At 45.6% G+C, this 12866-nt stretch overlaps 1 protein-coding gene across 1 annotated transcript in view; it reads right to left on the bottom strand.

Annotated features, from left to right (window-relative positions):
* The window catches only part of MAML2 (mastermind like transcriptional coactivator 2), a 261439-nt gene that overhangs the window by 74704 nt on the left and 173869 nt on the right, over nucleotides 1–12866 (bottom strand). Inside the window, exon 2 of the mRNA XM_054164918.1 lies at nucleotides 10890–12356. Within this exon, the coding sequence (XP_054020893.1) occupies nucleotides 10890–12356 (1467 nt within the window). The remainder of the gene's footprint in view (nucleotides 1–10889; nucleotides 12357–12866) is intronic.

Raw genomic sequence — 12866 nt, 5'->3', positions numbered from 1 at the left:
TGAAGAGAGACTGACAGACCTGGGGCTGTTTACACTTGAGAAGAGAAGACTGAGATGTCCATAAGTATCTGAGGGGTGTGTGACAAGTGGATGGAGCCAATCTCTTTTTGGTGGTGTGCAGTAATAAGACAAGGAACAATGGATACAAACTTGAACACAGATTTCACCTCAACATGAGGAGAATCTTCTTTACAGTGAGGGTGACAGAGCACTGGAACATGCTGCCCAGTGAGGGTGCTGAATTCTCCTTCTCTGGAGACTTTCAAAACCCACCTGGATGCACTCCTGTGCAGACTACCCTGGGTGATCCTGCTTTTGGCAGGGGGGTTGGACTGGATGATCTCTGGAGGTCCCTTCCAACCTCTAACATTCTGTGATTCTCTGATTCTATATATGTTGGTTATTCAATGGCTACCCTTGCAGCTGGGGATGGCAGAAGAGATGCAGGGTCTTCTGAAAGGAAGAAAACCAGAGAATGAGAGTGATTTCTTTTATTCCAGTGGGACAAATATGCTGCTAATTCTCTCTCCCTGACTGATGGAGACTGGCAGGATGAATATCTACTGAAATTTCTACTGTGTCTTTTCAGCTGACAATTAGAAGTGCTCAGAGTGAGGCAGGTCTGGAAAGTTGCTTTTTCTGCCCTGTCCTGAAGACTTTCTGCAGATGCTTTGGAAACTGCTGGACATCAAGGCTATTATGCCCCTTCACCTATTCCTGGCATAGGGTACAGAAACAGTTAGCTTTTAAGTGTTACCAGTCTTCTACTCTCCTCCTTTGATAATGCCATAGGTGCCTGTCCCCTGTGCATCAGTAGTTCTTGTTGCACCCCATGTCCTCCCACACTATTACTCACTCTTGGATCCCCTGTCCTCCTCTGCCTGCATTCCTGCTCACTTTCAGCTTCCTTCTGCTGGGATCCCAATCCTTCTTCCTCATGTCCCCCTCACCCAAACCAAATTTCCACTTTATTACTGCCTTCCAGGCTTCTCTTTACCTTCAGACCCTCAGCCTTCCTCCATTTTACTCCTTCACCACTTCCTTTCCCAGTCTCTGTCTGCCCCATCACATTTGCCCTGCAGTGGATCAAGAGTAGGCATCATCATCAACAACAACAATGATAATTAAAAAATAGAGGCATCAAACAGTGTTGCACCTGCTCCTAAGGTCTTTTCTGGGGGACTGCCTGGTCTGTGAAGACTCAGAGATGTGGTTGTTGTGGGTCTATAGGGAAGACTCTCAGAGCAAGGAGCAAAGGGCAGTCAGGTGAAGATGAGCACATCTGGGTTGATAGGTTCAGGCACTATCCTAGGACACAAGGATAGTGCCTCTGAGACTGACACTAGGCATGGCTCAACTCCAGACTCTGTCAGAGAAGTCCTCAGTGACAGCAAATGTGTCCTTATGGGACAGCTCCAGTGGATTTATTGTAATGGCTTTGAATGAGATCTTAGTTCTCTCTTTCCCAAATATATATACAACAATATATGAAACATACAGTAACATTGCAATCTTCTCAAAGTTTGATTGGTTTGCTTACTTAGATTAGAAATTCTTCAGGGCAAAAGCTGTCTCTTGCCCTGTGTGTGTGCACTGCAAGAAAGAGGCATGCAGCAAATTGAGTCCTGTGTCCAGTTCTGGGCTCCTCAGTTTAGGAAGGATGTTGACTTGCTGGAGCGTGTCCAGAGAAGGGCAACAAAGTTGGTGAGGGGCTTGGAACACAGCCCTGTGAGGAGATGCTGAGGGAGCTGGGGTTGCTTAGCCTGGAGAGGAGGAGACTCAGGGGTGACCTTCTTGCTCTCTACAACTACCTTAAGGGAGGTTGTAGACAGGCAGAGGTTGGTCTCTTCTCCCAGGCAGCCAGCACCAGAACAAGAGGACACAGTCTCAAGCTGTGCCAGGGGAGGTTTAGGCTGGAGGTTAGGAGGAAGTTTTACACAGAGAGAGTGATTGCCCATTGGAATGGGCTGCCTGAGGAGGTGGTGGAGTCACCATCACTGGAGGTATTCAGGAGGAGACTGGATGGGGTGCTTGGTGCCATGGTTTAGTTGATTAGGTGGTGTTGGATGATAGGTAGGACACTATGATCTTGAAGCTCTCTTCCAGCCTGGTCTGGTCTGGTCTGGTCTATTCTGTTCTAAGGAATGGAATGGAATGGAATGGAATGGAATGGAATGGAATAGAATAGAATAGAATAGAATAGAATAGAATAGAATAGAATAGAATAGAATAGAATGAACCAGATTGTAGATGGTTCTGCAATAGTACTGTTGGAGCATCTGGATCAGCATCACATGGAGATGGTAAATTCTCCTGTGAAAGCTCATGTTAAAGGAACATTACTAGGTCTGTGGCTGCATTAGTGACAGTCATCTGTGGCCTGGGGTGGGTCTCTACCATACACCACCAGCAGTTAAAGTGGCCCAGTGAAGGAATGAATATTTGTCACCAAAATATTCCTTCATTTTGAGCCCCTAGACAGAGAAATTCCTGGGACTTGCTCTTGAGTACTTTGGGGAATTAAAATAATAGGAAGACTCCAGGGAGAGAAGTGGGAGTTGGTGTTTGGTAATTTCCTTTTTTTCCCCCTTCACTACTTAAGGCACTCATAAATTGCCTACAAACAAGCAAACACTTACAGGAAAGAGTTTTGCATCATGCCAGCTCCAAATGGCTGTGGAATTACTGGTTTTCCAGACTGCCTTTCCAAAATCCCTGCAGGAAGTTGACTCAGGGCTTGACTCTGGCCTCTGATGCACACACAGCATTAGCAGAAATGCTCAGTTCAACCAGGTGAGAAGCCCATGCAGACAGCCCATCTTTACTGATGAGATCACAGGTCAAGACAGACTAACTTGGTCAGCAGCAGAAAACCAGACCTGAAACATCCTTGAACCTTTTCCTCCCAGCCAACCTCTTTCCTCCTCCTACACTTCCTTATCCCAGTCTTGTCCTATTGCACCTTTCCAGCTAATCTAATAAACACAAACACAACTCCAGTCTTTGGGGATGGTTCTCTACTTTACCATCCCAAGCCTGTAAACTGTAATCTCAGCCAGCAGCACAGACCTCATGACTAAACAATGGCACCAAGTGCCACGTCCAATCCCCTCTTGAACACCTCCAGGGACGGTGACTCCACCACCTCCCTGGGCAGCACATCCCAATGACGAATGACTCTCTCAGTGAAGAACTTCCTGCTCACCTCCAGCCTAAACCTCCACTGGTGCAGCTTGAGACTGTGTCCTCTTGTTCTGGTGCTGGTTGCCTGGGAGAAGAGACCAACCCCCACCTGGCTACAACCTCCCTTCAGGTAGTTGTAGAGGGCAATGAGGTCTCCCCTGGGCCTCCTCTTCTCCAGGCTAAACAATCCCAGCTCCCTCAGCCTCTCCTCACAGGGCTGTGCTCAAGTCCTCCCCCCAGCCTCATTGCCCTTTTCTGGACACGTTCAAGTGTCTCAATGTCCTTCTTAAACTGAGGGGCCCAGAACTGGACACAGTACAATCTACCCACCCTCTCCTTCTTGCAGGCACTGTCATCTCTTTGTTATGCACACACCTTTGTCTTGGCTGTCCCACTGCTTTCCTACCCTAGCCCATGCCTTCCAGGTGGCAGTGCAGTAAAATCAGACGACTGAAGCAGACAGCAGCATTGCTGTGCCTCCTGTCTCAAACAGCTTTTTTTAACTCCCCATGGCCAAGACAACTGACAGGTTCATGAAGTGCCTTCTGGAGCACTGCAGTCTTCAGATCAACATCTATGCATGCAGGTGGGTAGAGGCTGATATCCTTCAAGTTCCTTCTGTAAAACTCATCTTTTCTTTGATTCTTACAGAAGCCAGACCAACGTAGTCCCTTTGAGACAGGTGCTATTTTCAGTCCCAGTTTATACAACTCTTCACAGAATAACATTTTGCCCTATCAGTGGACCTCCCAGGCACTTTTGTAATGCTAATAAATAATAAATAAGACTTTAGGTATGCTGGTGTCAGTAAATAACTCATCCAGGCAAGTGCAGTGATGGTTTTTATTGGTACCTTCATGGAAGTACTATCAAAAAGCAGTCTAAATGAAACAACAGGGACTACCTCTGCTACCTCCCAGATCCCAAAACCCAGAAGCATTTGGCCTAAGTGGCTAATATTCTACTACTCTGCCAGTGGAGATGCTTCATGCAAGGATTATGAGAAACCTTATGGAACTGGCAATATCTCTGAGCCTTTGAATGTCCTCAGGGGCTGATGTCCACAGTGTGATTGTCTGTGTCTGTCATTCAGCAAACTGAGCATCAGTGATATAAAGCACTCCCAAGACAAATGTCCACTCTGACAATAGAGGAACTGATGACATTTTCTTTCTGGTTTTGTGTTCATAAATCAGCTATAACCCTGCTGATGGTGGTTTTCAGGATACATTCAAGTTTTTATCCAGACTATTTAATTCAGAAGCCCTTGCATGAAGGAATGAGACCAAAATCATAGAATCAATAAGGTTGGAAAAGACCTCAAAGATCATCAAGTCCAACCTATCAACCAACACCTCAGGACTAACTAAACCATGGCCAATCCCTTTTTGAACACCTCCAGGGATGGTGACTCCACCACCTCCCTAGGCAGCACACTCCAATGGCCAACAACTCTTTCTGTGAAGAGCTTTCTCTTCACCTTGAGCCTAAAGTTCCCCTGGCACAGCTTGAGACTGTGTCCTCTTGTTCTGGTGTTGGTTGTCTGGGAGAAGAGACCAACTCCCACCTGGCCACAACCTCCCTTCAGGTAGCTGTAGACAGCAAGAAGGTCTCCCCTGAGCCTCCTCTTCTCCAGGCTAAAAGAAAAGCTGTCATCCAAATATTATTTTTATAGCAAGTCACACTGTTATTTTCTTACACTATGGAGCAGCTTCTATCACTGCAGATTCCAACAGCTTGGAATCACTGTTATTTATGATCTAAGTCAAATTTAAGTTCTGGTTTCTACCAATTACCACAACCCACTCTAGGTTTTCGCTCTTCATTGTACAAATATTTGCAAGATAATTCCTCCACACTGGAAAACAGAGAGCTTGCCTCACTAAAACGTGCTTTTCTTTTCTCTTCTTCTTTAGTTCTAAGCACAAAGGTCCAGGAAAAATGTAATTTTTTATATAAATCATCTTTCTTTGAGAAATTTCAGAGGCTAAATTAGGGGTGTGAGTTATTGCTGAGCAGTGAATGGTTGCAAGAGTTTTCATATCTGCACTTTGAACGAAGCCATTCAATCTTTTGCTCCTAGAGCTTCCTCCTCACGTGGCACTCCAACAATCTGACAGTTTAACATACACCTCTGATTAAATTGGTATGCTGCACATGCTTAAAAACAGATACAATTAAAGGGCAGAAGGACATATTTTGCTGCTTTCTATGCTGCTGTATGTCCAATTACACTCTCCTGAAAAATAAATGAAATTACCCTGGGTTTACAGTGGGGGAAAATGAGAGGAGAATCTGTCTCAGCATCCCTACAGAGATACCAGATTTGTTCAAACACCATCTCTATCCCTTGGAGATATTGAAGAGTGATGCATATAAATGCTAGGAAGAAATTCTTCACAGAAAGAGTGATTTGCCATTGGAATGTGCTGCCCAGGGAGGTGGTGGAGTCACCATCACTGGAAGTGTTTAAGAAGAGACTGGATAGGGCACTTGGTGCCATGGTTTAGTTGATTGGATAGCGTTGGGTGATAGGTTGGACTTGATGATCTCAAAGGTCTTTTCCAACCTGGTTAATTCCATTCCATTCCATTCCATTCCATTCCATTCCATTCCATTCCATTCCATTCCATTCCATTCCATTCCATTCCATTCCATTCCATTCCATCCTATCCTATATAGAAGTTAAGCACTGATTTCTGGGTATTCAAAGGGCTTGTGTAATGGAGGGTGCCTGCAAGGGGGAGGTCACTTCAGCACCTGTATCTCTTCTGAGCACAAACTCCTCACTGATGGCTCATCCCTTGGTGCAGTGCTGAACTGTGTCCTTCCTCTAGCCAAATGCAGCCCTGCTGTGTCCCTGGGTTATGAAGCACCTGAAATGTCATTTGCTACATGCTGCAAAATACAAAGACTTCCTGTGGGATGGAATGAAGCAAGAGGCAGATATGGAACACTCACGTTTGGGGAATGAAGCAAGAGGCACATATGGAACACTCACGTTTGGAATGGGTAGCAGAGAAGGGACTGCTCAGTATTCAGCAGGAAGTGAGACAGGTTGGATTTGAAAGAAACCTGTTAGGGATCTGGTGAAGAAAATGACCTAACTAGGAAAAGTAAAGGCAAAAAAAGGCCCAAGCTGCAACTAATCACACCACAGGGTTCTTGGAAAAAAACCCAACCCAATCCAACCAGGAGAAGATGCTCCCATCCTCAAAGAGATTATATAGCAACAGGGACCAACAAGGCCCTGAGCTGTACATAAGGAAACACTTCTGTAGATTGTAACTACACAGACAACACCAACACTTCCTGAGCCTTAAAACTAAGGACCACTGCTTGTTTGGGTAAAGAGAAGGCTGAAGATCTCATGATCCCTTGTGTTACCTTTGCCTCCAAAGCCAAGACTAAACAGGGCACTTGCCCACATGGAGCAAAGTAACCTTGCCCTGCTAGGGTTCCCATTGTTATGAGCTCAGCCTGCTTTTCTCCCCTCCCTTAAGTGGATGAATTTGAATAAAACAAAATTTGGAGAGAAAGTGAGTTTGGACACTTCAATTTGACTTTATGTCATAGAATCATATGGTAGATACTAGGGAATATTTCTTCACTGAAAGGGCTGTCAAACACTGGAATGGTCTTGCCCAGGGCAGTGCTGCAGTCACCATCCCTTGGGGGTGTTCAAGCGGCATGTGGACCTGGCACTTATGGACATGGTTTAATGTTGACCCTTCAGTGCTGTGCTGAGTACTGGACTGGATGACCTTTGAGGTCTCTTCCAACCAGATACATTCTGTGAGATATTATTAGACTAGTTAACTGTTTGGGGTTTTTTTGTTGTTGTTAAAAGCCTCAAGTATTACTTCAGAAGAGTCAGTCACTGAGTGAACTACATTTCTTCACAAGGCAAAAGTTAGTCTTCAAACTTCTACCCAAGCCCAGTTATGGATTTTCCCCCCATCAGCCCAGGTTCTGTATAAATGCTGCAATCATGATTAAACCTGTGCAGAATCTGGAGCTTGTAATTATCCCCTAAACAAAGAGAGTGTTGAACTTCTAAGAGGTTTTTTCATGACTGTGTGTCTGTTGCATCCTGTTAGACAATGGAAAGGTGAATCCCACAACAATGGAAAAAACCAGAGGGGAAAACAAATCCTTCATTCAGATCAACCTTCCAGGAAAACCAGGATGATTTCCATCATTTTTATGACTATTCCCTGGAGGCAAAAGAGATCTAATTAGCAAATCCCACTACCAGTTTGTTGTAATTTGACACAGAGTGAATGTGACAGGCAGAGAAAGTATAAGCCTTGCATTCCCAGTTAGCCAGCCTGGGCTGATAAAGCAAGTTCAAATATTGGGGCTCTTAAAGCTTGAGAAGGAAAAATCCAGAGGGTGAGCTGGTTCAGCTAAAAATATGAATTTATGATGTTGTAGTCAGTGTTATCTGATGGCAATGTCACAGCAACCCCTTATGAATGTGCACTCACATTTCCAGCTACACAGCATTCCAGACAGATATGAGATGGCCCTTACAGTCCACAATTATAATGACCTGAGGAGGCATTGAATGGTATCAAACAGAATCAAACCTTGATTCCTCATATCAGTAAAATAAATATTAATAATGAAGTTGATTAGTAAATGCTGATGATTAATAATGCATTGCTGTCAATGATGTGTAGGAATCTTTGGAGCTGGGAGATGGTCCTCCAGAAGTAAAGACAACACAGCCTAAATGAGATGATGGCTGCCCAGGAAGGGGAAGGAGTTTCTGCTCCTGGAGGTGTTCAAGAAGCACATAGACATGGGGCTTCAAGATAACATCATAGAGATCATGGTTGTTGGGTTACAGTTACACTTGGTGATCTTAAAGGCCTTTTCCAACCTTAATGATTCCATGACTCTGTGTCCCCATTGATAAATCAGTGGGAGTTGGCCCCTGAGTTTTCTTTGCCTTTTGTGGTGTTTTCTGACAGATAAAATTAGCAGTGTCTCCTCCAATTCAGGCCCTGCCCAAGGGGTTGCTGGGCTCTATAAGCTATGCAGTCTGGCTCTAAAGGAGTCCACAGAATGCATAAATACTGCCAGGTGAACAGTTATGGTCAATCCTTTCCAAAACTGCAATTTATGAGCCAATTGTATTTCTAAGTATAATTCCAGCACTTAGGCCACACCTGGAGTCCTGAGTCCAGTTCTGGGCCCCTCAGTTTAGGAAAGATGTTGACTTACTGGAAGGTGTTCAGAGAAGGGCAACAAAGCTGGGGAGGGGTTTGGAGCACAGCCCTATGAGGAGAGGCTGAGGGAGCTGGGGTTGCTTAGCCTGGAGAAGAGGAGGCTCAGGGGAGACCTTCTTGCTGTCTACAACTACCTGAAGGAAGCTTGTAGACAGGTGGGGGCTGGTCTCTTCTCCCAGGCAGCCAGTACCAGAACAAGAAGACACAGTCTCAAGCTGTGCCAAGGGAGGTTTAGGCTGGATGTTAGGAAGAAGTTCTTCCCAGAAAGAGAGATTAGCCATTGGAATGGATTGCCTGGGGAGGTGGCAGAGTCACCATCCCTGGAGGTGTTTAGGAAGAGACTGGATGGGGTGCTTGGTGCCATGGTTTAGTTGATTAGATGGTGCTGGATGATGGGTTGGACTTGATGATCTCAAAGGTCTCTTCCAACCTGGTTAATTCAATTAAATTCTATCCTATCCTATCCTATCCTATCCTATCCTATCCTATCCTATTTTCTGAACATCAGCAGAACTTTGGAAGAGCTGCTAAGGATCTCTGAAAGAATACAGTTATCTCTTCAAAGCATAGAAATCTGTGCCTACAACCCTTCTAACCTTCTCAGCTGTGATTTGCATCAGGTGGCCACATCCTGCAGACATAACTCTGGAAAGTGGTCAGATGACCAGAAACATTGGAAAGCTCTTTGCAGAAGTCTGGCAAAACTCCTTCCTTGGTGTAATATCCAACATTTAGCACCAAGTTCATCTAGGGCAAGTTTCCTAAGCCAAAAGATCTTACAGCTGCACAGGTGAGAGATCTCACTACACTTGTGATGAATCTTGCACGTACCACTACAGCCAAGTTGCCAAGTACCATCTTGTTGGCTTGCCTCCCTGAGCAGCAGCCTCAGAGGACACAGAGTAAGGAGCTAACATTGCTTCAAGAGGAGTTGCTCTCAGTGTTTTTATTCCTTTCCAGAATGTGACCTTGCATACTTTTTTTTCATTCAGCAAAAAGAGTGCTTTCAGAAGTGCTGCCCATCTCCCCTGTGCTGACAGATTGCTGGAAGCTTCACCATGGCTGAATGAAGGAACTGTTAAAATTCTTCTGCCTGCCAGTCTATTAAGAGAGAGGGGAAATGCGCCCAAGGAGAGAGCCCATGGTGGCCCAAGGAGGGGAGAACTGCCAGCTAAGACTTGCTGTAAAACAGCAAAGTTGAACTTGATGCCTACCAAGGGTCGTTCTCCAGCACCTTCCAACAAAGCAAAGTCTCCCCACCCACAGCTACCCACAGGTTTCACCTGGTACCTTTTGCTAAGGGAATTTCTGTTGGAGAAAGCCATACTTAGTAGGTCAGGGGATTTAAAGGAGTTAAAAGGAGAAAGTGGTCCATGCATACAACTATATTTACTTAACTTTTTTTTAACAAAACATCAGTGTTTGCCCAAAGAGTTTGGCAGTGAAATTCCAGTTCTGAATGATACATTCACCATGCTGCTTCTCTGGGACTTCGTGGAAGACTCAGGCTTTCACTTTGCAGTAGTTTCTTACAGTTGTTTTGCACATCCCCAAATGATCTCTGCACCTGTTTTGCCATTCCACACCTTCAAATGGCTTGAGCCCAAGTCCCACCAAAGCTTCCCAGAGTGATTTAAACATTTCATTTGTTTTGCACCTGGTTTCCACTTTCCAGGGAACAGTGAGGCTGAGTGTTCCAACTTTGACTGGCAGGTCTGAAACTTGAAGTCTCGGTGCACAGTGACTTGGCATGGTATAACTGAGCGGTAACAACTGATTTTGTCTGAGCACTGTCTCATGATAAGACAGTGGGGGCTGGCCACGTGGTATATAATTGCAGACATATCTGTGGCAACCTTCACCTTCATATCTAAGCACATATTTTATCCACAGAATATTCCCAGAAGTGTGATAGGTGTTTATAAAGCTCGCAGATAATGTCTTAACTTTCCTTTGCCAACCAGATAACCAACGTGCAAACAACATTTCTGTCATGTCAGTCAAAAGATAGCTAAGCCCAGAACTTCCTAACCCTGCCTCCCTGAGGAAAAATGATGGCATAAAAATTGCAAGTATTATCTAAGATAACAAAGGAATTCATTACAATTTTGCCTTTCAAAAGAGCCTGCTTTTTTCTACTAAGCTAGAACACTTAAGACAGTGGTCCAAAATAAGCTTGCATGTCCTGCTGGCTCACCTTTCTGACAAGGATCTACATAATGTGCAGCAGTGACACTCACTCCATTGCATTAAGGAAAAAACCCACATCTGCCTTGAAATTCTTATCAATGTGTATATCCATAATACATGTGAACAAGTCCTAAACATGCCATTCCTGCCTTCTGTGCTGAAATGGACATTACCTGCCACCAGAAAATATCTCCTGGAGGAACAAGGCCGGGCTGAAAAAGCCTTTTCACTGCTCAAACCTGAAAGAGACTGTAACAACTGAGGAGGAATTTGCCTTACCTGTCTGTGCTGCTGCTGAGAGACTGGATACTGCAGACCTGAGATTTGCTGGCTTTGCTGCATTTTCTGAAGCAGCATTTTTTGCTGCATTGCTAGGGGTATATTAGGTGGCCTTTGAAGAGACTGGTTTGGGAGAGGCTGAGCGGGCTGCGGCTGCGGCTGCGGCTGCTGCTGCTGCTGCTGCGGCTGTTGCACGGGGGCCGAACCCTGTGCCTGCTGCGTGTAGTGCAGAAGGGCAGGCTTGTTTTGGGAACCCAAACCTGAAGGCATCTGCTGGTTTGTTTGCTCTGAGTTGAAGTGAAACAAAGGCTTTGTGTTGCTGTGATGCTGCTCTAGTGACGGCTGAGCACTGTTGATAAAGTTCCTGTTGAGGTCCTGAGGCTTCTGTTGCATGATTATGTCCATGGGGGTGCTCTGGGGAGTGGCTGGTTTGTAGCCATAGCTGTTCATCCCTTTCGACTGGTTTCCATTCACTGGTACCCCAAGCATTGCTGAGCTTTGCGGGCTGAACTGCTGCTGCCGGAAAGAGGGGCTGGGGATTTTCTCTTGCACAAAGGGTCCAGGGGAAGGTCCTGACGGGGACAGAGTGGTCCAGTTGGCTGTCTGGTTCTGCTGCTGCTGTTGCTGCTGCTGAATCAAGGCATGCTGCTGCCGGTTGGCTGCAATCTGTTTGAGCTGCTGTGCGTGAGACACCTCTTGCCAGTTAGGCAACGGCCGACCGGATGCAGAAGAAACTTGCGACACTTGCGTTTGACTCTGAGGCACCGAAGGGATGGGTGAGGAGGTGGACATGGCAGTGGTGGCCATAGTGAAGGCTGGGCCTGTAGAAGAAGGCCTCATCTGTGGGGAGCCCACAGGAGCCTGATTCATGCCTGGTGTATATTCACTTTTTATCACCATCTTATCCATCTGCAGAGATCTCCCAGGACCCCTCTGGCTCTGCTGCCCCAGATCGATGTTGAATGGCTCATCTTGTTTTATTGTGGCATTTATCATGTTCTCCAGCTCAAGATCACTCATTGGCGGCACGGATATGTTAGTGAGCTCATTAAACAGCTCCTGAAGCTCCAGATCCATCATTTGTTCCCACGAATCCTCCCCATACCTGTTAGGGAACATGTTCTCATGGGGCGTCTGGCCGTCTAAGTGTTTGCTGCAGGACACCGTTTCTCCCGGTTCTTTCTTTACCTCTTTCAAAGTCATATTAAACATGCCATTCCCACTGGCATGTGTATTGTTTGCTAAGTTGCTGGCCTTTCTTTGTGGTCCTTGCCCCACAGACATAGTTCCTGACATTGACTGGCTTTGGCAATTGTTAACATGTTGTCCGCTTTGTCCCACTGAGATATTATCACCCACTCTTATCCTCTTAATGTCAAGGAAAGAGCTTTCAGAAATACCATTGGGCCTCTTGTTGTTGACAGGCGACAGATTTACCACCAACTTTCTCTTCAAGGAGCCTTGGAGCTGAAAGAAGCAGAGACCAAAGAAACTCCCATTAGATGACACCAAAGAAACAGCCTGTAGTCTATTTGCTAAAAGGATCTTAAGAGGCAATAGGCAAGTAAGCATTGCTTAGTACAGAAAGTCACTCTGGGCTTTCTCTGTCAATCACAGAATCACAGCAATAGTTTGGTTGGAAAAGACCTTTAAGATCATTGAGTCCAGCCATTGCCTTACTCTGCCATGTCTGGTGCTAAACCACATCCCTTAGCACCAGACCTGTGCATCTGTTAAACACCTCCAGGGATGGTGACTCAACAGTGACCCTGGGGGCTATCTAGTGTTCAATAACCCTTTCAGTGAAAAAACTTCTTCAACTATCCATTCTAAATCTCCCCTGGCAAAACCTGAGGCTATTTCCTCTCCTCCTGTAACTTGTTACTGGGGAGAAGACCCCAACACCCACCTCATTACAACTTCCTTCCAGGTAGCTGAAGATAGCAAGAAGGTCTCCCTTCTCCAGACTAAACCACC

Source organism: Dryobates pubescens, chromosome 10, assembly GCF_014839835.1.
Source record: "Dryobates pubescens isolate bDryPub1 chromosome 10, bDryPub1.pri, whole genome shotgun sequence".
Classification (NCBI taxonomy): domain Eukaryota; kingdom Metazoa; phylum Chordata; class Aves; order Piciformes; family Picidae; genus Dryobates; species Dryobates pubescens.
Note: the sequence above shows the minus strand (reverse complement) of the source record. Positions and strands in the feature narration are given on the sequence as shown.